Raw genomic sequence first — 14809 nt, forward strand, 5'->3', positions numbered from 1 at the left:
TTGAGCTGAAGAGCTGAGGGACAGCGCCCAGGCCCAGAGTTCAGGCCCCACGACCGGACCCCCCACCCCCCCAAAAAAGAAGAAAGTCCCAGATGTGCCAAATGGCCTTGCAAGCCTTACCTCCTGACACACACGATACTGGTCGATGGCCCACACTGTGGGCACATGGGTGGCGAGCAGCTGGTACTGAGTAAGGGTGGCATTGCAGGCCCGGGCACAGATGAGCCTGGTCTTGCCTACTGCGTTGTCCCCCACCACCACGCACTTGATGGTCTCTACGTTTGGCCTTTCATAATCCATGTCAGAATCCATTAATTGGGACCTGAGGGGCAGGAAGGAAGCAGTCAGGCCAGCCTGGCATGCCCGCGCACTGAGGACCTGGGCTAGAATAGGCAGCCCTTCTCAGCAGAGGCTGTGCGTGATCAAGCATTGGTGCTGCTGCCCGGAGGAGAGAGAAGTGGGCAACTCTCAAGGCAGACGTTCTGCAGGGACCCCCGGGAGGCAGGATCCCACTCAGACTGAGATGGGCAGTGCCACCAAGGAGGCTGCATATCTCCCTTCAGGCCCCACCATCCTCCAGCCAGGCTTCTGAGTGGAGGAGACCCATGAGAGATCCCACGGCGGAGCCTGCCTTGGGCCTGTCCCATCCCCACACCCTCAGAGAGGGGAGCCTCTGCCTGAGAGCTCACTCCTGCTCTGCCCACCCCTGCCCCCTTCCTGGGGCTGTGGCAGCAGCAGAACAAACAGCTGACAGAAGCAGAGTTAGGGCCAGGTCCCCACCCCTTCCCAGCATGCCCCAGGGCAGGGCCACTTTAAAATTTAATGGACTTGTCAGGGCTGGGTGGCAGCTCTCCCAGACTCCCTTCTTTCCCCCCTAGTCCTCTCTAGTAGTGAATTTCCAAGCCCCAGGCTGCTCATGCCCATCCTCTAAGCTCAGCCCCCTCTATGGGACGGAAGAGGGAGGCTTCTAGGTGCCCAAGCCCAGCCCTTGGGCCTCTCCTCCTCTCCTCTCATTCTAGCACGTTGTCCACGTGCCTTGCTCAGCTGAAAGCCCACTTTGAGCTGTGGGTGGAGAGAACCACAGGCTGTGGCCATGCACTCTATGGGCCTTCCCATTGGTCCCAAGAGAAAGAGAGAGAAAGAGAGGGGGAGGAGGGAGCTGCCTCCTTTGAACCTCCCACTCCTAATGAAGGAGGATGCTCATTCAGGCTGGAAGACTCTAGACCACTGGTGCTCCTGGGAGAAGCTGGCTGGCTCTAATATGTATGTGAGGAACTGGTTGCTGGAGGAAGCAGAAGGTGAAAGCTTCTGCCTGAATTTCTGCCTCAGTTTCCTTCAATGCTGGGCAGAGAGGAAACAGCTTGTCCACCTCCAGAGGAAGATGGCTCAAATGAATACACAGAAGGGTGCTCTGCAGTCAAAATGTCATGGCAGTGTTTAAGAAGCTGTTACCAGAAGGCCCTGGGCTTGATTGGGGCTTTGGCTGGCAACCTCCCTGTTGGCCTCCACTCTTCTAGAAGGGTTAAGAAAGAAGGTAGTAGGGGCGGAGCAGGTCATCAGCCTGGGGGTAGGACCACAGGAAGTAAACCATCCCAGACTGACAGGCCGGGTGCAGAGCTGCCCAGTCACCCCGCTGCTGAGCCAGGCCACCAGCAGCAGCAGAGCAGCTCCATTCCTGCTGGGCTGTAACTGGATGCCAGCATGCAGGAATGCAGAACTGAAATATCCAAGTAATGGTGGCAACTGGGATTTGCTCAAGTGGATGCAACACTGGCAACCTAAGCAAAAAAGTGCAGCAAGGGCTTTTCAATGAGAGCTTCCTTCTCCTCCTTGGGATCTTACGGGATCTGAACCCTTCAACTCCAAGGGCTCTCCTGCCCCAATTCTCAGGACAATGAACATATAACTCACCCCCTGCTCCTTCTGGCTCTTTCTACCAGGCAACCATTCTAACCACCAACTTCTGGTTCCCTCTTCTCTCTTCTGATCTGAGAACTAGGAACTCCATTTCTATGGTGGTCTCAACTCAAGTTGTAGGGTATGTGGGTACCAGAGGAGTTATCTGGGTGTGGTTTATCAAATAAATAACAAATCCCACAGAAAAAATATAGATTCCCCACCAATATTGTATGTGCACCTGTAAAATAAAGACAGAAACTCTTCTTTCTTAAGTTTAGATTCTGGTGGCAGTCACGTAGGTCTGCGGGGCAGCGAGGAGAGGAGGCACAGAGGAGGGGACTCAGTTGTTAAATCCAGGAGCATCTTATCTTGATAGTGGAGATGACACCAGGATACCAGCAGAACAACCAAGCTCAGCACTTTAGTATGAGTACACCCCTGAGCACCCTGTTATGTGACCTCCAGCCAACCAACAAGTCAGAAAGCAACAAAGAGAGGACCATGAGATTAGGATGCCAGACTGGCTGGAATGGTACTCACAATGAACTGTCCCTCACCACCCATACCCAGGCCACCCTTCTCCTGTCCTCTGTGTCCAGAGTTAAAAAAATTATCCTTGCCCATTCCACCCAACGGAGTGGTAAATTTCATTTCCTAACCAGGAAAGGGCAAACACTCCACTTTTATGGGCATCAGTCTTCCCTTCTGGAAAATGGGTATAAAGGCGTTGGGGGGGGCGAATTTTTGCTTGAATTTTCATTAATTCATACCAAGTGAGCCTGGGTGGAAGGAGGTATTTGTCTTCTTATGTAATGTAGTATTATATAATGCTAGATTGCATATCTATATGCGTAATTATCTCTCTCTTTAAGATACAGACTGGCCCAATTAAGCCAACAGAACTCTTTGTCTAATCAGGCCTGTTTTAAATGAGAATACTGTCCTGGAGACAGCCTGCCAGCAATAATATAATTTCTGCTCTAGAATATGGTCACTTTTCTCTATCAGTGCTGATGCAAGATAATACAATTCATGAAGCTCCCCAACTTCCCCTTTCTGACACACCCTTCTTCAATTTCTCCAGACTTTTCTGCACAATTGCTCATCCCTATTCCTTCAGATCCTCCCACCATCTATCAACTATGATTTCCTTGCCACTCTGCCCTGGGTATAACAATTCACTGCTCTCCCGTGGCAATCCCAAAGTTGCGGATGTATCCTCCCCCAACTCGTGTCCCAAGATCACCTTCCCCCTCTTCAAAACCAGTCTGCTGCCCAACTGCTATGTAAGTCCAGGCAGGATCCAAAGGTGTGCTCAGACCAGCTACAAACCTCAAGGGCTCCCATTGCCACCCCCATATCTCTACACACTCTCTGCAGAGCTCAAAAAGGCCCCCTTTCCCTCCCACAACTGATAGGAGGCTTGTTCATCTGTGGCTGCACTAGTCTGGTTGTCAAGGAAACGACAGAATCTCTCTGGGAGCCTGGCTTGTCTCCTAGCAACCGATATCCCACATCCTGCATCTTCCGAAAAAACGTGAAAGGGAGGAAAACCCAGAAAATTAAGGTAAAAATCAGGGAGGATGGATAGGCAGGGAGATTCAGGGGAAGGGGGAGAGGGAGGACTCTGAACTAAAGGCGCTCGCACTAGCATTGTCAAAGCAGAGAAGGTGGAAGGACGGATTGCCCACCGCGCAGACCCAGCGGAAAGCTAGGCCCGAAGGGACCGTGAATGGTCATATCCACAACAACCACAGCAACCAAAAGCTCAAGGCTAAACACCACGTAAAGCCTCGGAGGTGGAAACATTAGCAAAGCTTCAGATTTCCACCAGTACTCAGTTGGCCTGACTGCAATGGAGTTGACTTCAAAGGAACATCTCTGCCGCAAGCAAAACGCCCAAATCCCACTGGTTTAAATAACCAGCTCAATCACCACCACCACCACCACAAAAAAGCCCCGCAGAAACAGATGCGCTGCCATCACTCCGGAATTCTTCCCCCACATTTCCCCCCCCCCGGCCCCCCCGGCCCCCCAACACCCCGCTCCGCACAAGCGATATAAAACAAAAAATAAAACGGGGAAGGGGGAGGTGCACGGCTCGCCGAAGCAAGTCATCTTCCCCGCCTGGGAGACCCCGGCGGGGGTGAGTCCCTCGCCCCTCCAAACCCAGCAACCGCAGCAGGAGCGCAAGAACCGAGTGGGACCCGGAGACAGGCCCGGGAGGGGCGCGCGCAGGGCCGGGCGGGGTGCGGGAGGAGGGCGAGGCGGCACGCCGCCCCGGCCATGACAGAAATTAAAATCATTTACTTACACCACTACATGTGACGGGGTAATTTCTAGCGTAAGGAACACATCTCTTCCTGCCAGGCACGCTCATTTTAGTAGGATGTCTGGGGGTCACTCCGCGCGTGCGAGTGGGCCCGACGCCGGGGTGCCGTCGCGCAGGGCTGGGGCTCCAGCCGCCGGGCCGGGTCCCCCGTTGGATTAGAAACTCTGACCGCTCCGCCCGGGCCGGCCGGCCGGCCCCGAGCAGCCTCGCCAGCCGCACCGCCGCCGCGGCCTCTTCCGGATCAGCATCGCCCCGCGCCCCGGGCGCCCAATGTCATGGAGGCGCTGGGCCGCGCCGGGCTCCGCGGCGGACGCTGCGGGGCGGCGCGCGCGAGTGGAAGGCGCGGGGCGAGGCCGCCGCCTCTACGCGGGCCCGCGGCTCCGGCGCTGCCAAGGAGACGCCTGGCGCTGCAGTCCCGGGGACCGCCGGCGACCTCCTTTTTTCATTCACAAAAAGAGAAAAAAAAAGAAAAACGGGGAGGAAAAAAAAGGGAGGAGGAAACAGACACTCGCACCCGAGAGCAGCCGCCGTAGCGGGGACCGCCCACCGCGGCGCGCCGTTGGTGGAAAGAGGGCAGGGGCGGGGAAGAGGCGGGGAAAGACGGGGATTGGGCGCGCCGAGGTCCCGCCCCGACACGCCCCCTCCAGGCCCCGCCCCGCCGCTCCTGCCTGCTCCACTTCGCTTCCCCACCCCTCCAGGAGCCCTGGGAGGGTCTAGGCTGGTCCTACCTGACCATGCCTCTGATGCCTCAGATGCAGTTTTCTCTTTTGAGAAGGATCTCAACAGCATGCTAAGTGCGTCCTGGAAGGGATGCAAGTGGAGGGCATCCTGTCTTTCCCCTTAGACCCTGGCCTCCACCCCTTGCACCATCCTCTGCTGTCTACGGGGGTGTTCTTGGTCCTTAAAGGCTTTGATGTCTCCATCAGCCTTGAAGACCTTGATCTCTGGCTGCTGCGATCCTTGTAAGCTTCAGGAGGTTACCTGTACTTCCTTACCCGTGCCCCACCTGGACCTTCTTCACCTGTCCACCTCCCCATCTGGTGGCCATCAGGGCTTCACTAGTATCTCTGACCTCTGAAAGGAATGCTACGAAAACACCAGCCACAGAAACAGTGCCTCTGCCCCTTTGGGCTCTCTGTCTCAATCTTCCCCTTTGGAAAAGCATGATTTTAACACCTGTCATAGGAGTGACCCTCAGAAGGAAGCATCCATCTGCAAGGCTGGTTTATTTACACTGAGCTGTATAACATTCAGCTCCTTCTGGTTTTATTGATTCTGTTAATTACCTCTGGACGTGTGTGCACACTTGTACAAGGGCGCTTGAACTCATGTCTTTGTTGTACTTGCTTGAGTGTTTTGCCCAAGGATGGTGCTCTTCCACTTGAGCCACACCCCCACTTTATGGTGGTTTTGTTTTGTTTGTTTGTTTGGGTTTTTTTCTGCTTGTTAATTGGAGAATTAAGAATCTCTTAGAGTTGTCTGTCTGGGCTGGCTGCAAATCTTGATTCTCAGATCTCAACCTCCAGAGTTGATAGGATTACAGGTGTGAGCCACCAGCACCTGACTAGACAGTTTTTAAAGGCCAGTCTACCACGGTTCCCATCTCAACCCCTGTCACATCTCTGGCTTATGCTCTGAGGATGCAAATTCACTGTCGTTTCCTATTTTTGGAAGTCTGCTTCTCACCTATTAATGCAGGTAGCTGGAACGTAGGTATTCATGATACATGCATTTCTGCTTGTTCAATCCATCCAGAGCTGGAGAAGAAGTTGCCAACGACTAAGGGTGCCCACTTCACACTTCTGGCTAATGCTAGTTCAAATGCATATTTAGCAAAGAAATTAGACCATGCTCAGGTGTTTTCTTCCCCTGAAGGTATGGTGCCCTTTTGTGTGCCAAAGAATGACCCATACCAAAGCCTAGTACCATATGAGCTCTCTCAATGTTCTCATGACCAGGCCTTTCCTGACCATATCCTCTTCTCTTTCACCCAGATCCAGACAGCCACCTGAGCACTGGATGCCTACTGGGTTCCTAATGGTATAATCTATCATGTCTCCTGACAGTAGTACAGACCCAGTGCCTTGCAGAATAAAAAATAAGTAAGGCTCCCACAGGCACCGGGAGGGTGGGGGTAAGGGGAAGGAATTATTCAGCCTTTATCTATAGAACAATTGCCCTTTCCTTTCTGTGAAGAAAGTCAGCCTAAGGATATCAACTAGCCTGAACTGTGGGATGCTAAGGTACAGCTTTGAGAGAGTGTGTGTGTGGAGAATCTTGGACCAGTACAAGTGTCAATGAAGTTGCATACTCATACTACATGAAGTGGCTCGTGCAGAGTCAGGCTCTTGGTGCAAGAGTTGTTCTCCATTCTCAGCTCTGCCTCTGTACCAGTCCCTTCTTTCAGCTTTCCTTAAAACCAAAGTCTATCCACGATTTTAGCTCTCAGGCCCTTCACCCCTTACCAATTGTGGCAATTCCCCCCCCCCCCATCCCAGCTTCCTCCAAAGCCAAGGCTCCCTTCTTCTCCAGGCCCCTGTCAGGTTGCCCTACCTGCATTTCATTCCCCGATGTCAAGGAATTGCTGTGGCCCTTTCTATCACAGCGGCTTGTATGGGCCTCCAAGCCCCTCACTCCCCTCACTAGCTGGGCCTCCACACACAAGCTCCTAGCTTTTACTGGATACCAGGGCAATGGAAGAGTCACAACCCAAGGGGCAGACTGTCTCAAGCCCTGACCCTCCCTGAGCCCCCACTGTGGCTGATTTTAGGCCCCTCTCCAGCCAGCCCTCACCGGGACTACCTCCAGACCCTCACCTCCAGTCTCCCTGCTGCTCAGGACAGTGTTCCACCCACTCTGCGCCTGAGATCTCCTACCACTCTTCCTCCACTTTTTCCCAGACCTCCATGACCAGATCCTGGAAATGGCCGTTCCAGAGGCAGCTGCAAGCAAGGGCTGCCCTGGCCCATTCATGCGCCTCCCTGTCCCTCTCACCGCTCTCAGCCTCCCACCCTGCTCACGTGGGGCTGCCCAGCCCCAGGTTGCTTCATTTCTTTGCTTTTGGACATGAAATGGAAAGGCTCCTGGAGCCAGTCAGTCTGTCTCTTTCCCCCACTGCCCCTGTGTGGTTGAGGAAGCCTTCAGAATTACTTGTCATTCTACCACCTGGCTGCCTATCTGGGTTTCTATGCCACCCTGCCAAGTAGCCTGGGTACTGCCCTGACCTGGCCTGGCTTACTCGCTGGGGGATCGGCAGTGTGTGGCTAAGGTGCTCCTGCTGGCCTGCAGGTAGGTTTGATCCTACAGTATCGAGCTCCAGCATCCCTCCCACACCAGCAACTGTCTGTGACATAAGCCTCTTGAGCCAGGCCCCCAAAAACAGCTCCTCCAGGCCTTCCTGTCCTCCAGGCTGTCATGTAGCTGCTGTCTTCCTGACACCAGACAGACACCTGCCGTGAGCAGGAAGCTTAGTCTGGGAAGAGAAGTATCCACTAGCACCACGGTTCATTTCCTGCAGCTCTGCTGGCCCCGCCCAGGGCAGTCCAGCTTTTGTGCAGACCTCTCTGTCCACTGCCTCCGTCCCCACCCCCACATTTCAGGTGCTTCACTGAGTGGCTCAGCCCCTGCAGCTCTGCAGGTTGCACGCACACACACACACACACACACACACACACACACACACACACACACACCTTCCCTAGAAGTGTGCAGTCATCTGGGGCAGTCAGCATCCTTGTCCACCCTGCATGGGGGGCAAAGTTCAGACCCAATCCTGAGCAAAATCAGAGACATTTCAAGATACAGAATGTGGGCAAGGTTTGGAAGTTGAGTCAGGAAAGACCTAGCAGCTGTCAGTCCCCTGCCAGCACCTGTGTGGTGCCACCACATCCCCACAAGGAGAAAGGAAACCTCTAGGCCTTTACTCACGGTCCTCTCAGTATGAACATGCTTGCGACTCCCTTCTCCAAAATGATTAGCCATCTGTCAGTCAGTCCATACTTCATTTCCTCCAGGAAACCTTCCATGAATACCCTCTGTCAAATCTGATAGCAGCCACACCGAGTCTCTGGATGGGACTCTCACTTTCCCTTGTGGTAGGAGAACTCCTTTAGGGGAGTGGTGATGCCCATTCCAAGGAATATTTGCCATGCGAGTCTGGTGCCTGTGTCTTACACTCCAACGAGCACAAAACAGATTCTCAACAAGCACTTGATGGATGCATGAGTGAGTGTCTGGAGAGAAGATGTGTGTGTGGGAAGGGGGTATAGTACCACAGAGTGTCTACTCACATGCTGTTCTGAGAGGTCTTCCATGGGCTGTACCAGCCTTTTCTTCGACCTTCCATGGCCCTGTGTCTCCTACAGCCTCCTGGTTGGGGTGGACAGAGGGAAGGAGGTAAGATGAGAAGGGGGATGAAAATACCCTGAGATACTCAGAGGTCCATCAGCCTGAATGGAGGGCAAGAAGATGACTTCTGCTATCCAAGGACAGAGGGCTGAGGCTGCAGCCTAGGAGCAGACGAGGCTGCTCTGGGGAGTCATGGGATCAAGCTACGAGGCTGGCACCTGGGTGCTCAGGATGGAGGCATTGCACACTCGGTGGCTGGGTAGCTTGGGAAAGAACAAGAGCTTGGATTCTTGTCCTCACATCCCTGTCCTCTTTGGGCTCACTTTCTCCTGGGCAAGGGATCCATTCAGATGACCTTCAAGGTTCATTCCACCACTGACATATGACATGGAAGGGCTTGATTTGATTGGCCATCTTCTCATCAGAGCAATTCTTGATCCAAATAAGGCCCCAGCAAATATCCGCTGACCTTGAGAATCTCCACAAGCATTCTCCCATGTGTGTTCTTTGGCTCGTCCTCCCCAGTGTCAACTTCATTTTCTCAAGTAAGCCCCAGGGCATCGAGGTTGCAGACCTGTGATTCTTCCACCCAGGTGGATTTGCCTGTCAGAATTCTATCTTCCTAGACTGGCTAGACTGGAAGAGGAAAAGTAGAGTCTTCACCCCTCACCCCAACCCCATAGTCTTCTTTACCCCAGCCTCGCCCCAGGAAGCTAGGAAGCCAGCCCAGACCCCCTTGAAACATTCTGTGCATGTGTGTGAAGCGGCTCTTCATTAAGCAAAGGAACTTGAATTCTTGATGACTTATGTCTTTAAGGAGCTACAAGTACCACCACCAATGCCAGGGAACAAGACACACCAAGGCGATGCCCAAGTCCTAGCAGTGGAGTAAATCCAGCCCAAGCCTCCTGGGAGGTAGATTTCCCAGGACAGAGCCCCTACAGAGGTTCACAGCAACCAGAGAGAACTGGATGGTGTTGCTTCTGTCCTGTTTCATAGACTGAGAAGGTAGCAGAGGGGCACAAAAATACAAGACAGGACATTGAGGCCCAAGAATATTTAGCTTCCAGCAAGCCACAGACCTCAGGAGCAAGGGCAGGCCTCCTCCCCTGAGCTTGGCAGAGGTGGGGGAATGAGGCTTTGAGGAGGCTGATCGTCCCAAAATAGACTTGTGTTTTTCACAAGTTTTCATGAGATATCGACATCTTTTACAGCATGGGGGGAAAAATAGCCTGAACTGTTAACAAATAAAGATTATAAAAAGCCCCAACTGTTCTCTCATGGTGCCCATGTGGTTGCAGTGTTTGTGGGGAGCCTAGGCAGTGTGAGTCAGGGAGCCCCAGGCTCCCTTTCTGTGTGTGTGTGTGTGTGTGTGTGTGTGTGTGTGTGTGTGTGTGTGCGCATGTGTGAGCCAGAGCTTTAGGTGCTGTCCCTTCACTTTCCCGCTCAAGGCTTAAGTAACAGGATTGTCAAGGGCTCCCCAGGAAGGGTCTAGTCATCTTTTCCTGGGCTCTGAGTTTCTCCTACAGTGCTCTGGGTGAACCCCCTCACCCCCATACAGCCATTCAAATAGCTTTGCCCCAGTCCTGAGAGCCTTCTTTGTGTTGGAACTTTGAAAGATGCAAAAGCCAGGATGGTTCGGCATAAATGGCCCTCATGCCCTCCGGAACGGAGTTTCTGTGGGCAAATGGGGTCCTTGGAAAAGGAAGGCGGTTGGCCCTTTCTGAAGGGTCACTGCCTCTTTCTCCTAGCTAGGAGAAGAACATTCCCCCAGGTCTTCCCAGTACCATCCTGGAACCATCAAAGACTTGCTTCACGCACTTTTATAGACACTTTCCCCTTCCTCCGTCCCTCTCCTCCCTTTTTCTCCCCTATTCTCTTCAGTCTCTTTCCCTTATTAACACACATGGCTACAGCTTCGTCGACTTAAAAAAAAAAAAGCCATCCTAGTGGTGACCCATGAGGACCCCAGGGAATTCAAAAGGCATTATTCAACCCAGAGAGTCCTCAAGTGATGGGCAGGGGATGTGGACCAGAAGTTTCTTGAGGTGGTGATGGGGACCCATGGGGGTGCCTGTGCCATCTTGGCTTCCTTGGGACCACAGAGCCCTCTCCCAGCCTCCAGCCAGGTAGCAGCCATTTCTCTGGCCACTCAGCTAGCCAGGCGAATCCTAACCTTTCCCTAGAGTATGGTTTGCAAATGGCTTAAAAAATAAGAGGAAGGAAGGCTGCACAGAGAATGCTGAGCCCACTTTGACATTACAGCCAAAGCTTCGCAGTGTGGTCATGTCTAACTTACTGTCCCCATCCACCCAGCCACAGCTATGAGATGAAGACAGAGCCCCAAGCCCAGGTGGGGGGCAAAACGAGGACCCAGGAGCCTGGGAGCTTTCCATGGGACAGGCGGGAAGCTATGGGGCTGGACCATCCATTGGAAACACTGTTTGGAGGACCTCAAAGTCCATTTCAGTTGTTGCAAAATTTGCTATCAGTTGCATGACTTCTCTTCCCAACCTCTCTTCTTCCTCCTGCGGGAGTCTGTGCTGTGGGTGGAAGGTTTAGGGCTAAAGGCAGCTCCAGAAGAGGCCAGAGTGGAGGCTGTACTGTCAGTCTCACCCCCCTACAGGGAGTCTCAGACATTTGTGCTTGGATTGCACCATTTTACAGACCCAGAATCAAGAGATACGGAGCTGGAGGCAGGAATCAGAACCCAGAACCCAGGTTGGTAGCTGCCTCAGGACCTCCAGAGCCGGACAGGCCTCCTGGAAAGCCTGAGGTCAGTGGTATTACAGGCAGATGTGGTGTAGGGGCACCAACAGCCCTGCACATCCAAAGACACCTGATCCAGCCGTACAACTCGATTCATATTGTCTGCTTTCCTGAAAATAATGTTATTGATCATTCATTGATTTCTGCATTTGTCATCGTTTTAAGATAGGCTCTTTCACGTAGATCAGGCTGGCCTCAAACTCATGATTCTTCTGCCTCAGCCTCTCCTTTCATTTATCAAATGCATGTTAATCTCTGACTAGTGACAGACAGTGTTGAAGACTAATGACTGTCATCCATGTCATCAAGAAGGAACTTGAGCCAGACGACTGGCTCATACCTATAATCGTAGCTACTCAGGAAGCTTAGATCTGAGGATCAAGGTTCAAAGTCAATCCCGGGTAGAAAAGTCATGAGATTCTTTTTTTTTTTTTTTGGTCGGTCGTGGGGCTTGAACTCTGGGCCTGGGCGCTGTCCCTCAGCTTTTCAGCTCAAGGCAAGCGCTCTACCACTTGAGCTACAGTGCCACTTCCAGTTTTCTGGTGGTTTATTGGAGATAGGAGTCTCACGGTCTCTCCTGCCCAGGCTGGCTTTGAACCGCGATCCTCAGATCTCAGCCTCCTGAGTAGCTAGGATTACAGGCGTGAGCCACCAGTGCCCGGCTTAGTAATGAGATTCTTATGTCCAGTTAATCACCAAAAAAAAAAAAAAAAGAAAGAAAAGAAAAGAAAAGCCAGAAGTGAGCTGTGGCTCAAGTGGTAGAGTGCCAGCCTTGACCAAGAAAGCTCAGGGACAGCACCCAGATGCTGAGTTCAAGCCACAGGACTGGCACTGAAGAAAAAGAAGGAGGAGGAGGAGGAGGAGCAGGAGGAGCAGGAGGAGGAGAAAGAGGGAGAAGGAGAAAGGGGAGGAGGAGGGGGAAGGGGAAGAGGGGGACTGTGGCTTGACAGGGTTTCAAAGTGAGCAGTCAGCAGGAGATTTTTAGCAGGCAGTGGGCTCCAAGCCTCCCAGAGGAAACTGCCTAGCCCTAAGCCTCTCTCAGCATTGTACCTAATGTGTTTTTCTTAACAGATGCCAAAACCAAGGCCCAGAGTGGACTGTGAGAAACTAGATAGTTAGTTTGCGGTTGTGGGTGACTCAGATTGTATTTCCAGCTTTCAGTTTCCTGCAGGAAAGTAGGCGCTTTTGTTACCACCCCCCGTTTCGGGAACTCTTGAAGTGTGGTGCAGTCTCACAGGGAGTCAATGGTGTGGCAAGGGTTTTCCTACATCCAGGGGAGAGGTTTGAACTCAGTGTCCGCAAGGCCACAAGGACTTGACTGGCCTGAACATTACCCATGAGGTGCTGTGCCTGCAAGGTGGGGCAGAGGAACAGCACAGAAAATTCTTAGACTTGAATCAAGCATGGTGGTCCAAGCCTGCATTCCCAGCTACCAAAGAGGCAGAGGTAGGAGGGTCTGGGTGAGTGTTAGTGAGAAATAGCTGAAATTACCTGAAAAGTAAAAACAAAAATAAAAGAGGATGGCAGGATTCGGGGAGAGGAGAGAAAGAGGTGACATTGATCAAGATGTACATGTAAACTGACACATTGAACTAAAACCCTTTGTAAACTACTTAAAGATAATTATATATATAAACATATATATAATATAAAATAAAACTAAAACTAAAGAGCTGGGCAACATGGCTCAAGTAGAAGCCTTGGGTTTTGAGTAAAAGGGAAAAAAAAAGAAACTTCCTGAACTTAGAGCTTGGATTCAAGATAAGTGAACACAGTAAGCTCCCTAAATGTCATGTCAGAGAGCTCATCTCAGCCACCTGAAGCCAGAGCGAGGCCTGTGCCCTTCTCCCCTTTGCCCACCCTCAGGGCTGCCTGGCTGGCAGCTGAATCCCCTCATCGGCGTTGTTCTACTTTGCCGGGAAACCCAGAGGCTCCAGACGCAGCCCCGCCCTTTCTAAAAGCCGAAGGTGCCTCTCACTGAGCTACTGCGTTGTGACATTAGCTTTGGGAGAGGGGGCGGGCCTGCTTCCCCCCCTCCCGAAGATATTTCTAGAGCTAGAACAAACCCGAAAGGCTCCTGAGCAGGTGACACTGAAAAGAGGAACCAAATTTAGGGGCTGGTGAGAGACAGGGAGAGAATTAAGAACAGGACTGCCCGCTTCGATTCTTTTGGCTCAGCAGTCTGGACTGCCTTCAGGGTCCGGAGCATGGTGGACTAAGCTCAGAGACAACCCAGCACCTAGGGAGTCAGGAGGTGCAGGATATCAAGCAATCTGAGGCTACTGGCAGAGGGGAGGGGCTGCCTTTCTGGTACAGGCAGGGCCAAGTGACAGTGCAGTGAACATGAGGGCACAGGTGGCCCCAGGTCACAAACTGTCATTATCCTAGTCAATGGCCCCTGTGACGGATAAGAAGTCAGTAGGAGCCAGATGCCCGTGGCTCACGCCTATAATCCTCACTACTCAAGAGGCTGAGATCAGAGGATCACCATTTGAAGCCAGCCTGGGCAAGGAAAGTCCACGAGACTCTCATCTCCAATGACCCACCAGAAAAAGGGAATGGAGCTGTGGCTCGAGTGGTACAAGTGCCAGCCTTGAGTGAAGAAGCTAAGAACAGTACCAGTACCAAAAGGAAAAAACGTTCAGTGGGCAGGGGTGGGGGGATGTGGCATTTTCTCCCCCACCCCCAGGCCTCTTTTTCCAGGTACCCAAGGGAGAAGAGGGGACTAGGGCTGAGATGGCAGGAGCCTCCCTCTTGGTGGAGGCAAGCCTTCTGCCTCCTTCCCCTGGCTGGCCCGGCCACAGCGGGGGTGTGCTTCCCCTTGCTGGGCCAGATGCCTGGCTCCTCAGCCCATCCGCTCCCTGTCCTGCCTTGCACTCTTCAGAAGAGCATGACCCCTGCCAGCCGCAATTGTATGGAGGGTGGTAAGTGCAGGGGCAGCCAGGGCAAGGAGAGCAGAGCAAAAGCCTGGGGGGGGGGGTGCGGAGGGGGGGGGCTCACACTTACTTGTGTCTCTTCTTTGGGACCCAGGGGCCTGTTACACAATTCCCTGCTCCAAGTCAGCGCCAGAGCCAGGTTGGTGGGAAGGACGGTGTGGGAGGGGAGGTGTGAGGAGGTAACAGGCAGATTTTTAAGGCTGGAATCCAAAGCCCAGCCTATAGAGAACCAGGTGAGTGCCTTGGATACTGTGTCCAGGGGTGTGGCCAGGAGGCTGGCCCCTCCCTGTCTCCAGGACTGTGCAGAACCCATAGGTCAGCAACCTGTCCTCACGTTTGAACAGGTGAACCTTCTGCACGCTTGACCCAGCCCTGCTCTCCGGAGCGAGCAGGCAGTTTTGCTGCCTTCGGGTTCCTATTCCTACTTGGGCCCCAGCCTGTCCTTCTCTGGTCTCTGGTGACTCACACTGCTTTGGAATTTCACTCACTGGTGTTTTCTGACGCACATCCTGAGAGCTTGGCCGAG

The 14809-nt window shown here is 53.0% G+C and overlaps 1 protein-coding gene across 2 annotated transcripts in view; it reads right to left on the reverse strand.

Moving 5' to 3' along the window:
• Rhobtb2 (Rho related BTB domain containing 2) overlaps positions 1-14411 on the reverse strand; it is a 31060-nt gene extending 16649 nt beyond the window's left edge. The window contains exons 1-3 of one of the 2 annotated variants that reach the window (XM_042697826.1): positions 14354-14411; positions 8521-8599; positions 121-322 (exon numbers count right to left, since the gene is read on the reverse strand). In XM_042697826.1, the coding sequence (XP_042553760.1) occupies positions 121-322; positions 8521-8576 (258 nt within the window). In that variant the 5' untranslated portion in view covers positions 8577-8599; positions 14354-14411. Of the gene's footprint in view, positions 1-120; positions 323-4213; positions 4405-8520; positions 8600-14353 lie in introns of those variants that run through there. The other variant, XM_042697827.1, reaches the window with a different exon arrangement.
• Between the last annotated feature and the right edge of the window lie 398 nt (positions 14412-14809).

Source organism: Dipodomys spectabilis, unplaced genomic scaffold (assembly GCF_019054845.1).
Source record: "Dipodomys spectabilis isolate Male_0828 unplaced genomic scaffold, ASM1905484v1 ptg000229l, whole genome shotgun sequence".
In the NCBI taxonomy this organism is placed as follows: Eukaryota; Metazoa; Chordata; class Mammalia; order Rodentia; family Heteromyidae; genus Dipodomys; species Dipodomys spectabilis.